The 23,840-nt window shown below is 37.6% G+C and overlaps 1 protein-coding gene across 1 annotated transcript in view; it reads left to right on the top strand.

The window, feature by feature from the left end:
- The window catches only part of ADGRG4 (adhesion G protein-coupled receptor G4), a 164,238-nt gene that overhangs the window by 109,834 nt on the left and 30,564 nt on the right, over positions 1-23,840 (top strand). Inside the window, exons 11-15 of the mRNA XM_074391684.1 lie at positions 1,238-1,370; positions 3,805-3,923; positions 11,682-11,898; positions 13,393-13,555; positions 21,720-21,854. Coding sequence (XP_074247785.1) covers positions 1,238-1,370; positions 3,805-3,923; positions 11,682-11,898; positions 13,393-13,555; positions 21,720-21,854 — 767 coding nt within the window. The remainder of the gene's footprint in view (positions 1-1,237; positions 1,371-3,804; positions 3,924-11,681; positions 11,899-13,392; positions 13,556-21,719; positions 21,855-23,840) is intronic.

The raw sequence follows: 23,840 nt of genomic DNA, 5'->3' as shown, positions 1-23,840 counted from the left end.
TGGCGACTGAGATAGCTGAGCAAAGCTGGCTGGGCCACTTCTCACACCACTCTCTTAACATTTGAGGGAAATATTTCCAGAATCAGGGTCATGAAACCCAGCGAGTGCTCAGTAAAAACTGGGAACTTATCATATAGACTTAGCTCAGGTCACATTTCCCTTCATGTGACAGCCAATCCTTGCCTTAGCAGCCATCTGTGGAAGTTTGCCCTGTCCCTCAGCACCAACATCAAAAACAGAGCCCCAGGCTGTGTGCAGTGGCTTACGTCTATAATCTCAGCACTTAAGGAGGATCACTTAAGGTCAAGAGTTCGAGACCACCCCGGGCAACAAAGCAAGACTCTGTCTCTACAAAAATAAAAAATTAACTGCACTTGGTGATGCACACCTGTAGTGCCAGCTATTCAAGAGGCTGAGGCAGGAGGATCACTAGAGGCCAGGAGATTGAGGCTGCAGTGAGCCATGATCACACCACTGCACTCCAGCCTGAGTGGCACAGTGAAACTTCATATAACAAACAAACAAACAAACAGACCTCCCCTGTCTATATTGATAATTTCAGATACACTGAGTTTACTAAAACAAAATCCATCCCAGAGCCCATTAAGAAGGGGGCCATTCCAGAGAGAGAAGTTGGCTTACAGTCTCATCTTTGGACATAAAACTGATAACAGTGGGTATCTCAGAAGCTGGGCAATTGGTAGGTGGGGGCTTTTGACTTTTGACTCTACACTCCAATGTGTGCCTTGAATTTTTTCAATGCATATGTGTTGTTTCAAAAACAAGACAAAACAATGTCAGGTGAGGTGGCTCACGCCTATAATCCCAGATCTTTGGGAGGCTAAGATGGGAGGGTTGCTTGAGGCCAGGAGTTTCAGACCAGCCTCTATAACATAGCAAGAAGCCGTCTCTACAAAAAATTTTAGAAAAACCTCTCTCATCAATTGGCTGTTTTAATAAAAAAGATTAAATATGCGGTTATATTGGGTGGTTTATTATTTAAAAAAAAACACTCCATGTAATAATATTTTCAATAAGTCCTGGTCCAAATGGCAAGGTAGAAAAAGTTTTCTTTTTAATTTGCTGATCTTTATGTGCAGCATAATAATAACATTCACGATAATATATAATATATTACTATAATATTATATTGTTATATAGTAATATTAATAATGGATGTTCATAATACTTTTCAGTGACTCTCGCCCTTTAAAATGTGCATGCATTTTCTCTGTAGAGCCTGGAAACTGCAAAGCTGATGAAACAGTCTCTAAATACAAAGGGACATATAAGTGGCTATTAACCAACCCTACAGAGACAGCCCAAACTAGATGCATAAAAAATGAGGATGGAAACGCCACAAGAATCTGGTATGTACAGGCCAAGTTCTAATTGCTAATTTAGATACACAAAGATCTGCTTAATTGGGGACATGTTTCTATGTCATTTGTCTGAGCGTGCTCCCTTCCTCCATCTCTAGTGCCAATCTTTCTGTCTATTACCTTTTGGACCTTTTTAAACATACACGTGCAACATAATAAGAAAAATTTTCAAGCAGACAAAAGATAAAAGTTACCCATCATCCCAGAAGAAAATTCAAGAAGACAAAAGAGAAAAATTCACCCATACCCCCACTGCCTGAACAAAGCTCTTTTTAGGTTGGCATGTATTTTTTTCATCTAGCCTTTCTCTGTATGCCTTTAAATTTTATGTAGTGGTAATCACTGTCCTCATATCAATAATGCAATTTACCCTTCCATTCAATGGTTTATCAAACATTTTCCATGTTTTACATTCATGATCTTAATGTTCGTTTCAAAAAAAAACGGCCTTGGAAACTATCTAGTTGATGGGCCATAGTAATTTACTAAATCACTCTTCTATTGTTGACTTTATCATTTTCCTTTTTAAAATCATCAGCCCTCTTTTCTTACTCTCTGCTGTTCATGGTTTATGCCATTAACTTAAGTGCGCAAGACTAGAGGGGCAGCAGATTTTGACAGAGGCTAAAAAGCCCTCTTTTAGAAAGCAACTTCAAGGACTTTCCTTTTCCTCCCTGTGTCTAATCAGTCGGCAAGTCCTGCAGCTTTGATGGTCCTAGTCAGAGCCCACATCTAACCTTTCCTTTCCAACCCCACTGCCACTACCTTGGTGCAAGCCCTTATTGCCCACTCTTAGAGCAGCCTCCTTGGCATCTAACTGCACAGTACACCTTACCCGCTCCACCAACTGTATCCCACGCTGCTGCCAGTGTGATTTTCCTGAAGTATGGCTGCTATCATGCCACCGTCCTGCTCCAGTTTGACATTGCCTCAAGAATTAAGTCCCAACCCCTCAATATAGTCCATCAGACCATGGGCTTCCTCTCCTGCTGTCTCACTCAGCATTCTCCCTCCCTTTACCATACACTCCAGTCAAAAAGGCCATTTGTTGTTCTGAGCTCAATGAGTACTTCCTAGAGTCTCTTTGTCTGCTTGTGCTGTTTACTCTTCTTGGGGTTGGGGACAGAGGTTCTTCTCTACCTCTGTCCTTTCTACCTTGTCCTCCAAGCTCAAATGCCGAAAGTAACATCTCTTTCCTTGGTGGTTTGGTAGATTCGGTTTTGTTTTTACAGCTTTTCATCTTATATTTGCCCTAAGTTTCGAGTAGTTACATTTAGAGTTTTATTTTATTTTTATTGCGTTTTAGGTTTTGGGGTACATGTGAAGAACATGCAAGATTGTTGCATAGATACACTCGTGGCAGTGTGATTTGCTGCCTTCATCCCCCTCACCTGTATCTGGCATTTCTCCCCATGCTATCTCTCCCCAACTCCCCACCCCCTGCTGTCCCTCCCCTATTTCCCCCCAACAGACCCCAGTGTGTAGTACCCCCCTCCCTGTGTCCATGTGTTCTTATTGTTCAACACCTGCCTAGGAGTGAGAACATGCGGTGTTTGATTTTCTGCTCTTGTGTCAGTTTGCTGAGAATGATGGTTTCCAGGTTCATCCATGTCCCTACAAAGGACGTGAACTCATCGTTTTTGATGGCTGCATAATATTCCATGGTGTATATGTGCCACATTTTCCCTGTCCAGTCTATCATCGATGGTCATTTGGGTTGACTCCAGGTCTTTGCTATTGTAAACAGTGCTGCAGTGAACATTCATGTGCATGTGTCCTTATAGTAGAACGATTTATAATCCTTTGGATATACCCCCTAATTACAAGCGCCTTGGGGAGTGGATGAAACCCTGCACTGTTTGTCTGTGCTACCTATTAACATTCCTAGAACAGAGTGGGTGCTCAATAAATGTGTTAGCTGACTTGAAATAAACTGGTTTGAATTGGGTGAGGCATGGGGGAGGGTGGATGATGAAGGAAAATGGGCTGTAGAGGACTCTATACTAATTGTTTTGAGTGAGTTAATATGCTGAGACAGAGATCACATTCCAACAGGAATTTCCCCTTTAAAAAGGGTAAGAAGGGATAGTGAAAGTAAAGAGTCATGTCTAGAGGGGCAGCATTTCTGCCTTAACTCTTGGTCAGCAGAACATTGCCATGCCCCATTCCCAGCACCCTTGCCTGTTTATCCACCCCCTCTTCCCCCTTCACACATGTTGATCCTAGATTCACTTTCTCCCTAGTAGCAAAACTGCTTCATTTCACAAAGTAGGACTGGGCTCCCACCTTTGCTCTCTATGCCAGGAGGCTGGGGACAGGCGAGAAGAAGGCATGCCAAGGATATGCCCATTCCATTACCATTTGCTTTAAGACTATCCTTGCTTCATCCTCTGATGAGAAAGCTCTTTCCTCTCTTTTTCAGTTTAATCAGCATCAACACGGGCAAATCTCAGTGGGAAAAGCCAAAGTTTAAACAATGCAAATTGCTTCAAGAACTTCCTGACAAGATTGTGGATCTTGCTAATATTACCATAAGTGATGGTAAGATTGTTCTGTGCATATAAGAAATTATGGAACTTCGATTACTTTGCCTACTTGACCTCAAACCAAAGACAGCATAGACAAACCTCACTTAAGAAAATCTACCTTAGGAAAATCCAATTTCAGAACCAAGGTGATTAATGTTGGTGGAAGTGGTGATGGCGCATGAGATGTTAGGACTATCAGTATTTCAGTGATTTTTGTTTGTTTTTGTTTTGTACATTTTTTTTGAGACTGAGTTTCACTCTTGTTGCCCAGGCTGAAGTGCAATGGCATGATCTCGGCTCACTGCAACCTCTGCCTCCCAGGTCCAAGCAATTCTCCTGCCTCAGCCGCCCGAGTAGCTGGGATTTACAGGTGCCAGCCACCATGCCTGGCTAACTTTTTATATTTTTAATAGAGGCGGGGTTTCACCATGTTGGTCAGGCTGGTCTCAAACTCCTGACCTCATGATCCGCCTGCCTTGGCCTCCCAAAGTGCTGGAATTAGAGGCGTGAGCCACTGCGCCTGGGCTTATTTTACTTTTTTGGCTAATTATTGTTTTTATTTATTTTAATTAAAAAATTTAATAGGTAATACTTTACTGAGTTCAATATTCAAAAAGAGTATATGTAAAATATCTCTCTCCCACTGCTGACCTCAGCCATTCAGTCACTATCCACAGAGACATTTTATGCATTCATAATGGCATGTGTGTATATATATATATATATATATATATATACACATATACTCTCCCTCACTTTTTGTACACAAATTGGAGCATGCTATACACACTTAACAGTATATTGCAGTGATTATTGCATATAAATATTTATAAATTTATTGTATATAAATATATATAATCTCAGTATATGAAGAGTTTCCTCATTCTTTTTTTCCCCCTCTGCGTTGTATTATACCACAATAAATGTGCCGCAATTTAGTTATTTAACCTGTTTCATGTGGATGAGTATTTAGGTTGTTAGTAACATTTTTCTTTGAAAACATGACTGTACAACTATTTTTGTGTGTTTTTTTTTTATTGTAGGGAAAATAGTATAACATACTTTAAAAAATGCACATTTTTGATGTTATATAAGATGCCTTAGAGATGGCATTGTCTTAGCAGCTAATATAGAAGGTTGCATTTCTTTCAAAAATACATTTGTAGACTGTGTTAACCTTTATTTTGGTTTGTGACACTATCAGCATATTTCATATTATGAGGTAAAAGAGATTCAAAATAAAGAGTATCTCTTTAAAATAAAAACCCCACTGCTTCAAAGAATATTACACATATGTCACAATTTTGAGAAAGGAGAGTATACCTAAAGCATAAATCCTTGAACGTGGAATTGCTGGGTCAATTATACTTTTGACGGTGTCAAAATGCTCTCTGTAATAGTTACAACATTTTAGATTCCCATTTGCAAGGTATTAAAAGTGCCTTTTCACAGCTCCTTCATCAACACAGCATTTTGTTATCAGACTTCTGGATCTTTTTGTGATTTGGTAAACAGAGATCAATATCTCAATATAGTTTAGATACTTTTTAATGGAGATGTTCACATATCATAAAATTCACTCATTTAATGTGTACAGTTTAGTGGGTTTTTAAAAGCATATTCACTAGAGTGTGCAACCATCATCACTAATTCCAGAATATATCTCTACCCCAAAAAGAAACCCTGTACTCATTAGCAGTCTCTCCATTTCTCCCCAACCCCAGCTCTGGGCAACCACTAATCTACTTTTTGTCTCTATGAATTGTGCCTATTTGGGGCATTTCATGTTTCTAAGGTTCATCTAATGTTGTAGCATGTATCATGGCTTCATTCATTTTTATGGCTACATTATATTCCATTATAAACATATACCACATTTTGCTTATTAACTCATCAGTTGATGGACATTTCTTTTCCACCTTTTGGCTATTATTAAAAATCTAGCTTTGCACATTTATGTACAGATTTTGCGTAGACATACATTTTCCAATTTCTTGGGTATACACTGAAGAGTAGAATTGCTAGGTCATATGGTAACCCTATGATTAGCTTTTTGAGGAACTTCAAAAGTGTTTTCCACAGCAATTGTGCCATTCTACATCTTTGCCAATTCTGTATAAAGGTTCCAATTTCTTCACATCCTTGTGAACACTTATTATTGTCTGTGTTTTAGATTATGGCTGGTAGTAACGCTCCCCCCACCTCCCCGAACACCTTTATTCCTGATTTTAGTAATTTGTGTCTTCACTTTTTTAATCTTGGTCAGTCTAGCTAAAAGTTTTTTTTTTTTTTTAATTTTGTTAATTTTTATAGACTTTATTTTTTAGAGCAGTTTTAGAATCACAGCAAAACTGAGCAGAAAGTACAGAGCTCCAGCATATACTCTCCCCCAACCACATGCACAGACTCCCCCACCATCAATATTCCCCACCAGAATGGTACATTTGTTACAATTGAATCTACACTGACACATTGTTATCACCAATAGTTCATAGTTTTAGTGTTCAGTCTTGCTGTTGTACATTCTGTGGGTTTGGACAAATGTGTAATTACATGAATCCACCATTACAGTGTCATATGGGATATTTTCACTGCTCTAAAAGTCCTCTATCATCCACTTATTCATCCCTCCTTCATCCCAACCCCTGGCAATCACGTATATTTTTACTATCTCTGTGTTTTTGTTTTTTCCAGAAGGCCATATAATTGGAATCTTACAATATGCAGTCTTTTCAGATCGGCTTTTTTTCACTTAGTTATGTGCATTTAAATTTCTTCCATGTCTTTTCATGGCTTGGCAGCTCATTTCTTTTTGGCACTAAATAATATTCCATTGTCTGGATGTACCACAGTTTATTTACTCATTCACCTACTGAAGGACATCTTGGTTGCTTCCAAGTTCTGTTAACTATGAATACAGCTACTATAAACATCTGTGTGCAGGTTTTTGTATGGCTGTTAAGTGTTCAACTCATTTGGGTAAAGAACAAAAGGTGTGGTTGTTGGATTGTATGATAAGAGCATGTTTAGTCTTGTAAGAAGCTGCCAAATTGTCTTCTAAAGTGCTGTACCATTTTGCATTCTCATCAACAATGGGAGTTCCTATTCTTTCATATCCTTTCCAGCATTTAGTGTTGCCAGTGTTTTAGATTTTGGCTATTCTAATAGGTATGTAGTGGTATCTCATTGTTGCTTAAATTTGCAATTCCTTAACGACATATGTTGTTGAATAGCTTTTCATGTGCACATTTGCCATTTTTATGTCTCCTTTGGTGAGGCATATACTATAGGCTTAATGTTTGTGTGCCTCAAAAATTCATACCTTGAGATTCTAACCCAGTGTGATGGCATTTGGAGATGAGGCCTTTAGGAGGTGATTAGGTCATGAGGGCAGAGCCTTCATGAGTGAGATTAGTGTCCTAATGAAAGAAGCCCCAGAGAGCTTCTTTGCCCCTTACACCATGGGAGGTTACAGTGAAAAAAATGGAGGTCTATGAGCCAGGAAATGAGCTCTCACCAGACATTGAATCTGTTCTTCATAGACAACTTGCTAGACATGACTCTATTACATAAAATGGGTCCCTCCCATAGTGAAATGTCAGAAATTGAGGAACAGGCATTCCAGTACCTCGCAGAAGAGTCAGGAAATTGGCCTTGAGGCAGTGAACTTCTCAGACCTGTTTTCCCTGCAGAAGATGCAAGTTTGAGATCCTTGCTGAGGACTATCTAAAAGAATTAGAAAAACAAACACAGCTCTGATGATTTCTAGATCAGAAACCAAGAGTCAGGGCAATAGGAAATGCTACAGCTTGAAGAGAGTGGGCAGAAAGACAGAGGGTTTGTGTTTCACGCTGACCTCCCTCCTTCTGAGTGACACATTTTCTTTAGACATGGTAATAGAATTTTTTCTTGTGGAAGAAAAAGTTAACAAACAGTCATAACAACAACAGAATTGTTGTTGGGATTTTTAGAAAATTGACCGTGAGAAGTCATTTCATATATAGAAAACTTCCATGGAGTTAAAGAACAGTTAGATGATTATTGTAATGTATATAACTGAAAAGTAAATTATTGAGTTTATTATCTTTGGAAGAATCCTTCTATTCTACTTGTAAATTAGGGGCTTAATGAACAATGAATACAATATAAAAGAAAAATGTATTCACATTGAAACGATTTATTTTCTTTTGCTTTCAATCTTGCTGACAAGCATTAGATATCTTGGTTGAAGAAAAACTCTTCAGCTCTCTCACTTAAATGCTCATTTTTCTGAATTCTTTAACATCACAGAGTTAGAAAAGGTACTGTTATTTCAAAGTTTTTTGGGTTCTCTTCTGTGGTCAATGTTTGTTACCTCCATGATAGTAAAGATGCATCACGCTCTAGTGACGCTGACTAGAACTTTTCACAAAACTCTTTCCTGAGGACTATCTAGAAGAATTAGAAAAACAAACACATTCCACCATCAGGGCAGGATAGTGAGTGCTTAAGAGAAAGCAGTGGAATTCCCAGGAGGTCAGGTAGGAAGACTGCAAAGCACAGCTGTTCCAACCCCCAACATGGTGGAGAAAAGGGCCAAAGGCCAAGATGCTATAAAAAGTGATATTGAAGAGCTCAAGCTTTGGAGTCAGCACTAGGTTAGAATATTTCAATGTTTTAACTTCTTAATCTCTATAAAAGGGATAATCTGAGTACTTTCATGACTAATATGAAGGTTATTGTGATGAATAGATGAGAAAATTCACATATAATGCCTTGCTGTTGTATCCTGTCTCCAAAATGCCCACCAATTCATTTCCTCCTTGTCAATTGGGGGTTGAATCAGAGCTGGCTTTTGACTGCTTAGCCCAGTAGAATTTGGAAGAAATGGCTTTGCCGATGATGGGACTAACTTTTAAGGGGACTGGAAGTTTCTGCATCCTTTCTCTTGGTACACTCTCATTTGAGATGCTTCCTCAGAGCCAGCCACCATGCTGTAAGAAGTTCAAACAGTGGTGTGCTGAAAAATATTTAACAACAAGCTCTACCCAAGGAAGGTACTGATTTGTAGCATTTGCCTGTTTTCATGATATAATACCGTCTCCTCCATGGCTGAATACAAACTACAATGTAATGTATAGTCACTGAACTATAAAGTTGGTAAGAGATGTATGCACAGATACAGTAGATATGTAAATAATCACAAAAGCGTAGATTAGTAAAATGTAGCAAAATAATTGGGAAGTGAAGTGTTTTGAGTATCATCATTTTAAAGTATAATTTATGCAGTCATAGGTTTATATAATTTAATTTTTAATAATGGCCATGTTTAACAACTAGCTCACAAAATTCCTGAAAATCTAACAATTGGTTCTCACCAGCTGGTACAAGCTGGCTCCAGTATATCACAAGCCAGACCCAGCACACTACTGAGCCCACACCACTGGGGGAGGCCATGTGTAGGGAGTATAGCCGACAGCCCAACTGACCAGTCAGCATCAATTGCCAGACACGTGAGTTAGCCCTCTTGGACATCCAGCCCAGATTAGCCTTCTGATGTGTTCAGCCTCAGCTGCTATCTGACTTCAACTGTACGAGACACTCCAAGTGAGTACGCTCAACTGAGCCTAGTTAACACACAGAATCGTGAAGGATAATAATAAATTGTTGCTTTAAGCCATTAAGTTTTAGAGTAATTTGTTATGCCGCAATAGATAACCTGGAACACTGGCTCATAGAAATTGCTCAGTAAATAGCAGATATTATTATTTGAAATGTTGCAATTACTGGCAGATTAACTGTAACAGTATTTCAAGGAATGAGGATCAATTTATTCTGCAACAAATAAAGGAGGAGTCCCTTTATTGCTTTTGCTTGGGGACCAGGAATTTTTATACGATGAGTGTAATTTAGCTTGACTTTTCCTTAAAAACCGTGTAACTCCAGAGAAAAAGTCTATAATCACTTTTCACAGTATAGTTAGTCTCCCATTGGCCTGCTCTTTACTTTCATTCTGCCACAGCAGGGACTATGTGAAAGTGAAATTGCACCAGTGAAGCCCAAAATCATGACTAGGCAGCTCTTGCTATTTCATTTTCAACAGTCTGAGCAATTTAATAAGAGCAGTAGAAAGTTCTGTGAATGAGCTCACTATCTTTTTCGATCATCCCTAGTCTTAATATTTTCTCAGTTTCTTTAACTTACCAGAAAATAGATGTTAACTGGGACAAAATATTAATTCGGAAACAATTACAACCTTGTTCAATCACCTCTCTTCCTCCCATCTCCTCAGGGAGAACTCTGTCTTTGCTAGCTCAGTTCCTATGTGATCCTTTACTGGACAAATTGAGGTAATGGCTTGGGGGGAATTGAGAGGATCTCAGTTATAATTGCTTATTTTACATTGATGAGGACAGAAAGTTGTTTGCAGAAAAAAGAAGAGAATAAAGAAAGAATGTAAGGAGGAAGAGAAGAAAGCAAAAGGTAGTATGTGTAGGCTTTTGAAGGTGTTAAGTTGTGGGGAACTTGGGGTAGGAGAGAGATTTGAGGAGGCACAACTATGCAGATCATTCAAAGAGAGGGAGGAAGAGAAATACAGAGAGAGAAGAGATGAATTTTATGCTGAATCATTTTGTTTTCTGAAACAGGTTAATTATTTGTAATATAACCCGGGTTAAGTGTGTTATGAGTGTTAGCTCTCTCTGGAATTTTTCTTAACAAATTGTATTTTTTTGAATATTTTCCTTTATATTTTGGTTATTGGACTTGAATGTGATTGCTTTAAGCTAGGAAGACACCACAAGAAAGCTCAGCTTTATATGTGTTCTATTGAACTAAAATCTAATTTGTGCTGTATTCGTTTAACAAAGCTCTTCACTTTAAAAGTGGGTCATGATTCAAATAAAACAACTACTTAGAAGAAGCATTTATGAGACAGGAACTTTTGGGCACTGACAGGATATTTGACGATTTTGAATATTATTGCTAATATTTAAATTTAATTTTAATTGTTATTGTGGTTGTGACATGTAAAAATCCTTTATTTTGGTGATACATACCGAAGTATTTATGTATAAAATTATATCACATCCAGGACTCAGTCTGAAATAATCTGGGGTTGGGGAAAAGGTGAGAGGGAGTGTAGATAAAATGAGATTAGCCATTTGTTGACACTTGTTGAAGTTGGGTGATTCATGAGGAACATGGAAATTCATTATGCTATTATTCCTACTTTTGTGTATGCTGGCAAATTTCCATAATAAAACGTGAAGAAAAAAGCGAGTGAGTTAATATCTATTGTTCTTACTCTCTGGAAAATCTAAATTAACTGCTTTTTAATATGATGTAGTCCATATTTGCTTTTTTTCTGTAGTTTGATGGTTCTTGACAGGAAAATGTAACCATCACCCTTAATTATGAAAACATAGACTGAGTGTTTGCTGATATTTGAATATAAGATGGAATCTACTTAACACAATCCAATACTCAAAAGTCTCAATTTAATTAGAATGAAATTTCAAGATAATTCTTCAGGGACAAAAAGATTTCCCTGTACATTTGAAAAATGATTTAATGAATGAAAACTTTTTAATCAATAGAAACTAGACTTACGTTCTACTTTCTGGGACTACACCTATTGTAGAAACAAAGGGCCAACATTTTCCTTCTGTAAACGTGTTACCTTGTTAAGTATTCTCATCTCACCCTCTTTACTCTTTAAAGGGAAGGAAGCACACCAGAATGGCAGAAGACTAAGTCATGCAGCTTTTATGTTTCAACTTTCTTTCCCCAGAGAATGCTGAGGATGTTGCAGAGCACATTTTAAATTTGATAAATGAATCCCCATCCCTGGATAAAGAAGAGACAAAGATCATTGTTTCTAAAGTATCAGATATTTCACAATGTGATGAGATAAGTATGAACCTAACTGATGTTATATTACAAATAATCAACGTTGTTTTGGAAAAGCAAAACGATTCAGCCTCTGATCTGCATGAAGTTAGCAATGAGTAAGTATTAATACTTTGGGGAAATACATTATTTCTTAAAATATCCTTTAAAAAAACCTTGCGTTGATACTAAACAAGTACAGACTTTTTTTCTCACCATTATTCCCAAAAAAATACAGTACAACAACTATTTACATAGCATTTGCATTGTATTCGGCATTATAAGTAATCTAGAGATTAAAATATACAATGATGTACATAGGCTGTATTAAAATACTACCCCATTTTATATCAAGGACTCAAGCATCCATGGATTTTTTGTATCCGTGGGAGTCCTGGAACAGATACCCCCAAAATATGAATGGATGACTGTATATATTATCAATTTCTTGGCATACAGTCATCATCGATTTTAAAAGTCAGGTAATTACACATTGAAAGCTCGGTTAGTACAATGCAATGGGGTCACTTTACTCAAGTATTCATTGTGAAAGGATGTATTTGAATTCTAATTGAATCTTAGTGACAGCAAGTTTTCAAGTAAACAGTTACCCCAAACCAAACCCCCAGTCTGTTTCCCCAACCTTTGTGCTCCCTCAGTGTTCTTAATGTGTATAAAACAGGCGTCCCCAAACTACGGTCCGCGGGCCGCATGCGGCCCCCTGAGGCCGTTTATCCGCCCCCCCCCCCCGCCCCGCACTTCAGGAAGGGGCACCTCTTTCATTGGTGGTCAGTGAGAGGAGCACAGTATGTGGCGGCCCTCCAACGGTCTGAGGGCCAGTGAACTGGCCCCCTGTGTAAAAAGTTTGGGGATGCCTGGTATAAAATGTATCCAACCAGTGTTAAAGTGAAAAACTCAAGAATAGTACCAGTTACCTCCCTCTAACTCACAGCCAATCAATAACTCTTGTATGTGCCACTGTACACCCACTTATAAAATCCCTTAAATATTCCAGTGGAATTCATTTACTTCTCTTTATCTCCACCACCACCACCACCCTATTCCTTGTCCTAGTTCTCTCACCAAACTGTCTACAATAACCTCCTTAATGGTCTCTCTGCCTCCATTCTTGACCCTCTATGGATCATCTTCTACATAGCACCCACAGTAATCTTTTAATGCATGTATCAAATCATGTCCCTATCTTGCTTTTAAAACCACTCAGTGACTTTCCATTACACATAGAATAAAATCTGAACTTCTTATAAAGTCCTACGAGGCCCTGCAGGGTCTCGCTTACATGTAACAATTTCTTTAATTTTCACAGCAATCTTTTGAGATGAGTGTAATATTACTTCTGACTTTGCAGGTGAGGAAACTGAAGCTAAGTGAGATTACTGTATTTGCCCGCACAGTTAGATATGAGAGGAGCTAAGATTTAGACATCAATTTGTCTGATTGCAAAACTGTTGCTTTTATTTAATAATTCCTAAGTGTTATAAAGATAGTGATTAAAACGCAAAGAAAAGTCTTGCAATGAGGAAATCTTGCAAAGAGAGTGGGTTTTCCTTTTAAGGGGTAGGATGCTCTTCTCCATCTGTGGTTTCTTGCAGAATTCTGAGGATAATTGAACATGCTGGTCACAAGATGGAGTTTTCTGGACAGAGAGCAAATCTGACGGTGGCCGGGCTGGCTTTGGCTGTGCTGCGGATGGACCACACATTTGATGGCATGGCCTTCAGCATTCACTCCTATGAAGAAGGCACAGACCCTGAGGTGAGTGCAGCTCAGGGAACTGAAAGCCAATCAGCCAAGCACTGTTTCAAGTCTTCATTCATTTACTCCTTGGGAGACAGAGAGGGCACTCTGTTAAGTTTTTAGTCTTCAGGGGACCTTATGGAAATGCAAACATCCCAGGGAAGATTCATATATAATCTTTAGTAGGCTAACACCTTGGTTGGAATGGTGTCTGTGAATTGTGCAATGATTGGCTCTGTGACGCCAAATTATCTCAAATGTCAGTTTATTCTTGGCCACTATTCATGGAACACATTATATGTTGGACATTGTGCTATTGTCTCCTTTGTATATAAAGAAACAGAAAAGTAACTTGCCCAAGAACACGTAGTATAATAGCGAAGCCAGAATTCAAACCTATGTTTGTCTGACTTTAAAGCCTGGGCCCTTTCCCCCATATCATACTACCTTAGCTTTTGACAGGTTATAGTCTGCCAATGCTGCTCAAGACAATTTCGGAGATCAGATTTTTTTTTTTACAATTATAAACTAATAAAATTTACATATAAGAAAATGCACAAATCCTAAGTATACACCCTCTGCATTTTCACAAATGTATACATCTATGTAATCCAAGCCTCTATTAAGATATGGAAAGTTGGCCAGGTGCGGTGCCACACCTGTAATATCAGTACTTTGTGAGGTCAAGGTGGGAGGAACACTTGAGCCCAGGAGTTTGAGACCAGCCTGGGCAATATAGTGAAACCCTATCTCTCCAAAAAAAAAAAAAAAAAAAAAAAAAAAGGGCCAGGTATGGTGGTTCGTGCCTGTGGTCCAGCTACATGAGAGGCTTAGGTAGGAGGATCACTTGAGACCAGGAGATCAAGGCTGCAGTGAGCCATGACTGCATCACTGCATTCCAGCCTATGCAGCAGAGCAAGATTCTGTATTTTAAAAAAGATCTAGAATATTATTATCACCTCTGAAACCCCTTGTGCCCTTTGCAAGTCAATCTCTGAAACTACTGCCTGCAGTGCCAATCATTGTTCTTATATTTTCTGAACATCATAGTTTTTCCTGTTCTAGAACATTATATAAATGAAATCTTATTATATGTACTCTCTTTTATAAGGCTTCTTTCATGTAGCATAATGGTTTTTCTTTGAGTCATCCTTTTGTTTCAGTAGTTTGTTCCTTTTTATTGCTGAATGCTACTCCATTGAATGGGTATACTGCAGATTCCTTGTATATTCTCCTCTTGATGGACATTTGGAATGTTTCCAGTTTGGCTATTATGGATAATCCTGCTATGAACCTTTGTGTATAAGTCTTCATGTGAGCATATGTTTTTGTATGTTTTTGATAAACACCTAGGAATGGAATTGCTGGCACATAGGTATATGTTTATTATTTCTTTTTTTATTATTTTTTAAATTAAATTTATTTTTTATTGCATTTTAGGTTTTGGGGTACATATGAAGAACATGCAAGATTGTTGCATAGGTACACACATGGCAGTATGATTTGCTGCCTTCCTCCCCCTCACCTACATCTGGCATTTCTCCCCATGCTATCTCTCCCCACCTCCCCCCACCCCCCCCACCAGGGTTTATTATTTTTTAAGATAGGATCTTGCTCTGGCATCCAGGCTGGAGTGTGGTGGTACAATCTCTGTTCACTGCAAGCCCTACCTCCCAGATTCAAGTGATTCTCCTGCCTCAGCCTCTCAAATAGCTGGGACTACAGGCACTCGCTGCCATGCCCAGCTAATTTGTGTATATTTAGTAGAGACTGGATTTCACCATGTTGACCAGGCCAGTCTTGAACTCCTGGCCTCAAGTGAACCACCTGCCTCAGCCTCCCAGAATGCTGGGATTACAGGCATAATCCACCTCACCCAGCCTGTAGGTATATATTTAAATGTATTAGAAACTGTCATAGTGTTTTCGAGAGTTGTAAATGATGTGGAGTAATTTTTCATGTTCATATTAGTTATTTGTATATCTTTGGTGAGGTATCTGTTAAAATCTTTTGTCCATTTTTAAATTAAGTAGTTTTCTTTTTATATTGCAATAGTTTTTGGGATACAGATGGTTTTGGGTTACATAGGTAAGTTGTTTAGTGGTGATTTCTGAGATTTTATTGTACTCATCACCTGAGTAGCATACTCTGTACCCAGTATGTAGTCTTCCCTTGAGTCCTCATAATCCATTATATCATTCTTATACCTTTGTGTCCTCATAGCTTAGCTTCTACTTATAAGTGAGAACATATGATATTTGGTTTTCCATTCCTGAGTTATTTTACTTAGAATAATGGCCTCTATCTCCATCCAAGTTGCTGCAAAAGACATGATTTCATTCCTTTTTATGGCTGAGTAGTATTCCATGTTATATATATATATATATATTTATATATACCACATTTTCTTTATCCACTTGTTTGTTTGATGGAAACTTAGGTTGGTTCCATATCTTTGCAACTGTTAATTGTGTTGCTTTAAACATGTGTGTGCATGTGCCTTTTTCATATAATGACGTATTTTCCTTTGAGTAGATACCCAGTAGTGGGATTGTTAGATGGAATGGTAGTTCTAAGTTTAGTTCTTTAAGGAATCCCCATACTGTTTTCCATAGTGGTTGTATTAATTTATATTCCCACCAACTGTATAAAAGTGTTTCCTTTTCACCGCATCTATACCAACATCTATTGTTTTTTTAACTTTCTAATTATGGCCATTCTTGCAGGAGTAAGGTGGTATCTCATGGTGGGTTTAATTTGCATTTCCCTGGTGATTAAGGATGCTGAGCATTTTTTCATGTTTGTTTGCTATTTGTCTATCTTCTTTTGAGAATTGTTTATGCATGTCATTTGCCCACTTTTTGATAGGATCATTTGTTTTTTTCTTGCTGATTTGTTTGAGTGCCTTGTAGATTCTGGATACTAGTCCTTTATTGGATGCATAGTTTGCAAATGTTTTCTCTCACTCTGTGGATTACCTGTTCACTCTGCTGATTGTTTCTTTTGTTGCGCAGAAGCCTTTTAGTTTAATTTGATCCTATTTATTTGTTTATGTTTGTGCATTTGCTTTTGGGGTCTTAGTCATTAATTCTTTGCCTAGACCAATGTCCAGAAAAGTTTTTTCCAATGTTATCTTCTAGAATTTTTATGGTTTCAGGTCTTACATTTAAGTCTTTGATCCATATTGAGTTAATTTTTGTGTAATTCAAGAGATGGTGATCCAATTTCATTTTTCTCCATGCGGCTTACCAGTTATCCCAGCACCATTTGTGGAACAGGGTGTCCTTTCTCCATTTTATGTTTTCATTTGCTTTGTCAAAGATCAGTTAGCTGTAAATATTTGGCTTTATTTCTGGGTTTTCTATTCTGTTCCATTGATCTACATACCTACTTTTATACCGATACCATGCTGTTTTGGAAACTATAGCCTTGCAGTATAATTTAGTGCTTCCAAATTTTGCTTTGTTTGTTTTGGGGCTCTTTTATTAAGCACATACACATTTGTGTTGGTTTGTCTGTCTAACACTAATCCTATCCCTAACCCTATCTAACGTTATTAAATATCCCTCTTTATCTCTGATAATACTGTCTTGAAGTTTATTTTGTCTGGTTTTAATATAAAAAACCAAGTCATGCAAGCCTTCTTATGGTTACTCTAAACGGTATATATATATATATATATATATATATATATATATATATATATATATTTTATATCCATTTGCTTTCTAGCTATCTTTATATTTAAAGTGTACCTCTTGTGGATAGCATATAGTTTGTGTTTCATTTTTTATCCATCCTGAAAATATCTGACTTTTAGTTGGAGTGTGTAGTTTTTTAACATTTAATGTAATTATTGATGGGGTTGGATTTGAACTATCATTTTATTTTATTCTCTGTCTAACCCTCTGGCTTTCGTTACTCTGTACCTTCTTTTCTGTTGTCTCTTGCTTTAATATTTATTATAGTTGCATTTTAATTGTTTGCTGACTCTTTAAATTATATGTATTTGCTCTTCTTTCTCCTCTCTCTCTCTCTCTCTCTCTCTCTCTCTCTCTTCTTTTTTCTTTTGATGAAGTCTCCCTCTGTCACACAGGCTGGAGTGCAGTAGCATGATCTAGGCTCAGTTCAACCTCTGCCTCCTAAGTTCAAGAGATTCTCATTCCTCAGCCTCCAGAGTAGCAGGGACTACAGGTGTGTGCCATCACGCATGGCTAATTTTTGTTGTTGTTGTATTTTTAGTAGAGACAGGGTTTCACCATGTTGGTCAGGCTGGTTTCAAACTCCTGACCTGAAGTGATCCACCTGCCTCGGCCTCCCAAAGTGCTGGGATTACAGGCGTGAACCACTATGCCCAGCCTGCATTGTCTTCTTAATGGTGGCTCTAGAGATTATAATATACAGTTGTATTTTTTTTACTGTCTATTGAGAGTTAATATTGTACTGCTACATGTGAAATGTAGAAACTTTAAACCAGACATGTCAATTTTTACCCCCTATTTTTAATGTTATAATTGTCACACATATATTTTACACAAGAAGATCATAAACTTCATAAGACAATGTTATAGTCATTGCTTTAAAAAGTCCTATGTTGCTTAAAAAAAGAGAAAATATGGTTCTTTACATTTACCTAGATACGTATTATTTTTGATGCTCTTCCTTCCTTCCTGAAGATCAGAGTTCTATTTGGTACCATTTCTCTACAGCTCAAAGAATTTCACTTAGCGTTTATTGTAGTGCAGGTCTGATGATGATGAATTTTCTTAGTTTGTATTTATCTGAAAATGTCTTTATTTTATCTTTATGCTTGAAGGATATTTTTGTTTGCTATAGGATTCAGGATTGGCAAGTCCTTCCCCTAGCCCCCAGCATTTTAAAGATGCCATTTCACTCTCTTCTGGCCTCTATGTTTTCTGAAGAGAAATCAGTAATCATTTGAGTTCTTGTTTCTCTGTATACAATGTGTAATTTTTCTTGGGCTGTGTTTAACATTTTTTTTAATATTCTGCTGTTTGACTATTATATGCTTGGACATCTTTTTCTTTGTACTTATCCTGCTAAGAGTTTTAGTGAGCTTCTTGAATATGTAAATTTATGCCTTTTACTGAATTTGGGAAAATTTTCACCAAATACTGTTTCCTCACCGTTTTCTCTTTCCTCTCCTTTTGAGACTTCAATTACTTGTATTTAAGACCTTTTGACACTTTCCCACGTGTCCCTGAGGCTGTCATTTCACTATCTATTCTTCTGAAAGGATCATTTCTATTGATCTGCTTTTAAATCTGCAGACATCTGTTGTATTCATGTTACTATTGAACCCATCCTGTGCTATTTTTAAAATTGTACTGCTTTTGGAATTCATGCTAAGTGAGTAGATTTTAGCTGCTCTTGCCACAAAAACAAAAAAAGAGGTAACTATGTGAGATGATAGATAAGTTAATTTGTTTTGCTATAGTGACCATTTTCCTTTCCATATGTATCCTATAGTATATTATATAACTTAAGTATACACAATAAAAATTATTTTTTAAAATTCTAATATTATATTCAAAGTTTAGAATTTCTATTTTGTTTCTGTTTTTTTTCTATTGTTTCCTCTCAGCATTATTTGCAAACATATTTTCTTTTAAATACCTCAGCATCGTTATACTAGCTGCTTTAAAAATCCTTGTCTGCTAATTCTAATACCTGGATCATCTCAAGGAGTGATCAAGATATTAAAAAAATAGGTTACATTTTTTAAAGGATTTTTAAAAAAAATTTAAATTTTTTTCTGTTTTTTCTGTTTTTTTCTATTGTTTCCTCTCAGCATTATTTGCAAATATATTTTAAATACCTCAGCATAGTTATACTAGCTGCTTTAAAAATCCTTGTCTGCTAATTCTAATATCTGGATCATCTCAAGGTTTAACTCCTTTAAAATTCCTTGTCTGCTAATTCTAACATCTGGATCATCTCAAGGAGTGATCAAGATTTTAAAAAATAGGTTACATTTTTTAAAGGATTTAAAAAAAATTAAAAACCTATTTTAAAAAATAGGTTACATTTTTCTTCACCTATTGAGTAATTTTGGATTATGTCTTGGGTATTACAAATGTTACATTGTGAACACTCCAGATTTTACTCTATTCCTTTGTAGATTACAGATTTTTGTTTTAACAGGCAATTCACTTGGTTGGAATATACTGTAGATGTTATCTCTTGATTGACAGTTCAAATCTCAGTTTACTTCTTTTATTTTTAATGGAAGTCTGTCCTGTACCTATGTGGTCCAGAGGTCAGGCAGATGTTTGAGCAGAGTTTGTACTCAGAATTTTGGATCCTGCTTTTCATTCTAGATGTCCCCCCTCCAACCCCCATCACCTCCCAGTGACTGTGGTTGCCCTGACTTTTGTTTTCTGGTTTTTCGTTCCACAAAGACTGCAATTAAAAAAAAATTCAGACTTTTAGATGTCCTTCACAGCATTAGTTTCAGCCTGGCATTAGCCTACAAACTGTAAAAACGGGTACCCCACCTTGTGATGTGACCTTTTTCCAAGTGTTTACTCTTCTCCAGAAACTGTCTGCTTTTGGTAATTTTCCAGTGCCTTCAAGCCATTGTTATTTTGTATTGTTATATGACAGAGGATTGAGTTTATTAAGAGTTACTTAGCCATATTGAAACATATGTTGACTTTCCAGTGTATTTTGTTTACATATGGGATTTTCTATCATAAATCTTGGTGAAGAGACAAACCAGACAACACCAATTGTATTCTTGGTACCAAATTGCTTACATATTGAAGCTAAATCATGACCTCTCCATGACACTTGATTGTCCTAGCAGAGTTCATTTCTGCTTAGTGAAGAGCCATAGGGCTTTTGATTCTACAAGTCATTTTAAAAAATATTATAAACCTTTAGCCCCTCATTATATACCCAGATAGATAATAGCAACTTGAGAGGCAGCATAGATAATTTTAAAAAGTGAGCCCCAAATCACATATATCTTTGTTCAGCAGCATCCCAGTTGTGTGACCCTAAGCAAGTCATTTAACCTTTCTAACCCATTTCCTGTTGCCACAAAACAACATACCTCTCAGAGGTGATAGACAGATTAAATGGGAGAATGCAGTTAAGTGTGTACACATATCCTTTTTTATCTGTGAGAGTCCAGATTTATGGCTGTGGAGTTAGTGTAATTATTAACAAAGCTTTTTGACTCTCAAAAATGTTCCAGTACTTGTCAAATACTATTACCAGTCAACTCAGGAAATACTTCTAATAGTGGATATCTTGGTCCAGGTTGTGCTGCTGTAACAGAATACCACAGAATGGGTAATTTCTGATCAACAGAATTTTATTGGCTCATAGTTCTGGAGGCTGGGAAGTCCAAGATCAAGGGGCCACCTGTGGTGAGAGCCTTCTTGCTGTGTCATCCAATGGAAGATATGCAAAGAGAGGGCAAGAGAGAAAAAAAGATTGAACTCACAGCCTTAAGCCCTTTTATAATTGGCATTATTCCATTCAACATGGTGGAAACTTCATGACCCGAACATATCCCAATGTGCCCCTGCCCCCATTACTGCCACATTGGGGATTAAGTTTCCATTACATGCTTTTTGGGGACACATTCAAACCATAGCTGTGGGTATGTAGCAGAATTGCTAAGAGCTAATGCCTCACTTCCGTGCTTCACTTTTTAATCAAAGCATTGCTCTGTAAACAATGAGGCAAATCTCTAATACCATTGTATTGTGTTTTTTATTATTGTTTTGTTTTTTCCTTTCACTATATGGAGGAAGGTATCCTGATTTCCTAGACCGGTTTATTTCTAATAATCAGGGCAAATGACCTAATTTGTCTTTTTCCTCTCATTTCTATTATTACCCAGGTGAAAGGAGATCAAAGGGAGATAACCTCAGGAATGGGCTTATAAAGGAAAAGAGATGATGTATGTTTGTCTCTGTCTATGTGTACCAGGATCATGTCTTGGCCTGTGATTGCATGTGTGTGTGTGCACGCGCATGCACATGTGGACGTACGCATGTGTGCAAAAAGTATATCGTAGCTTATGGAGCTAGTTCCCACCTTTCAGCCCTTTGAGTGATATTCTGAGGCTGAGCTGGTGTGGAAGGTGAGCAGGACTTCACTCTGATGAAAGAATATTTCAATTTTCATTTCTGGCTTTTCTTGGCAGATTTTCCTAGGCAATGTCCCTGTGGGAAGGATTTTGGCTTCCATATATTTGCCTAAATCACTGATGGAGAGAATTCCTATTAGCAACTTACAAACGATCTTGTTTAATTTCTTTGGCCAAACTTCACTCTTTAAGGTAAATTCTTGCCTGTGGTAACTGTGATAAATTGGCATATGGTGACTCATTGTAATTATGAACTCTTGCTATTTTCATGATGTTCTGTTTAAAATATGTTGTCTGACTGATTCCACAAGTCTTCCAGCACAATGCCTGCCCTTTAACATGAATCAACGTCCACTTTAATGATGTTCTACAGTTTTTAATTTTCACAGCATCTCAGCTTTGGAAGGGACCTTCTGGATTATCTGGTGGCTAAACAGAGGTTTCCATATGTTTCAAAGCCAGAAAAGAACAGCGAGTTCTCCTGATGAAATGATGTTTTGACTTGTCAGTGCTTGCCTCCCAAATCTCCCTTGGCTCCTCAAAGCCAACATGTCCACTATTTTGGGCCAATTCCTTTGAAGCTGGGTGGTATCCAGAAGGACATTTGCCTGCAGACATTTGCTGCTACTTCCCACAGCCCCCACAGAACTTTCTCTAAAGGCTGCAGTCCTCACCAACTAGAAAACAGAGGCAGCATGATGTGACACTCAAGAGTATGGACTCTGGCTGAGTTTAAAACTGGCAATGCCATATTCTCCCTGTGTGTCCTCAAGCAAGTTACTCAACCTCTGTAGCATAGGGTAATAAGAACACCTTAAAAAGCAACCTAAGGATTAAAGGAGTTAGTGCATTTAAAGTGTTTACAATACTGCTTGGCACATAAGTACCATGTTAAGTGTGCGCTCTACTATTATTACTATCTTGTCTTAGGTCTCTACCTAACAAAAGGCTATTCGTTTAGACCACTCTGTCTCATCTAGCTGTTGGGAAGACAGTAATCAGAGTTTGCATGAAGTTGAAGATACTAAACATCATTAATAGCTAATATTTACATTTGTTATTTCATCTACTTCTAATGAGAAACTGAGATTCAAAAAGGTTAAGTAATTTTTCCCAAGGCCACATAGCTATAAAATGGCATAGCTAGGAATCAAACCCAGGGTATCTGACTTCAAAGTTCATGTATTTAAAAGTCAATACACTAATTTTTCCAGATGTGTTTGCATTTCTAAAGAGGCTATCCAAAGGAACAAATTTCTAATGGTCAAATATTCACAGTTCTTTTGTGGGAGGCTGCACTGGGCCAACTCAAAATATAGCACATACCAATACCACATGCCACCTCAAACATACCATGTCACCTCCAGCTGTGTCTATAAGACTTTCTGTTTCCCTGGAGTTCTCCAGCCTCAACTTTCTCTATCTAAATTCTATTTGTTCCTGTGGGCTTAGCTCAAATCCCACCCAGGATGGCTGCCTGAAGTAAGTGAGCCTCTGCTCTGCTTCCTGCCTCCTGGAGAAAATATTTAGTGGGCAAAACATTTTAATAAAATTAAAAACGTGCTCCATAACACTCTGAACCTTTTGGTAGGCTTACAATTTCTCTGTGTCACCTGAAATGCCATTATTTTGGTCTTAATTTCTCTCCTTTCTTCAGAGGGCCGTGCTTGTCTCATAGAATAAGACATAAACTTGTTTTGCATAGATTTCACACTTAATAAGTCATTTTTATTCAGTAACACTTTCCACTGAAAGAGATTAAAGATGCTTTGCCAAAATTAGCCTGCAGACGTCATAGTACCAGATGAAGAAGGATTAGAACTAGCCTGCCATCAAATTCAGAGCTGAAAGGGCCCTCCTAACTCCTATCATCCCATCACTTCATTTTACCATTGGTAAAGGTAAAATGAATATTGAGGACACTGAGACCCGGAGAGGGGAAGAAATCTGTTGAAGGTGCCACAGTTTGTTCATTTATTCACTCAATCATTTATTCATTCACCAAATATTTACTTGATTCCTTCCATGTGTCTTATATGGTGCTGAATGCTGAGGATAGAATGCTGAGCAAGAGACATAGTGCATGCCTTCCTGGAACTTCCAGTTCGATGGAAGAGTACAGAGACCTAAACATTGAAGGGGATGACCTGAGGCTGGGATGTGGGTCACTGGTTATTG

The sequence above is a fragment of the Saimiri boliviensis genome, chromosome X, assembly GCF_048565385.1.
Source record: "Saimiri boliviensis isolate mSaiBol1 chromosome X, mSaiBol1.pri, whole genome shotgun sequence".
Classification (NCBI taxonomy): Eukaryota; Metazoa; Chordata; class Mammalia; order Primates; family Cebidae; genus Saimiri; species Saimiri boliviensis.
This window is presented reverse-complemented; position numbering and strand designations above follow the sequence as displayed.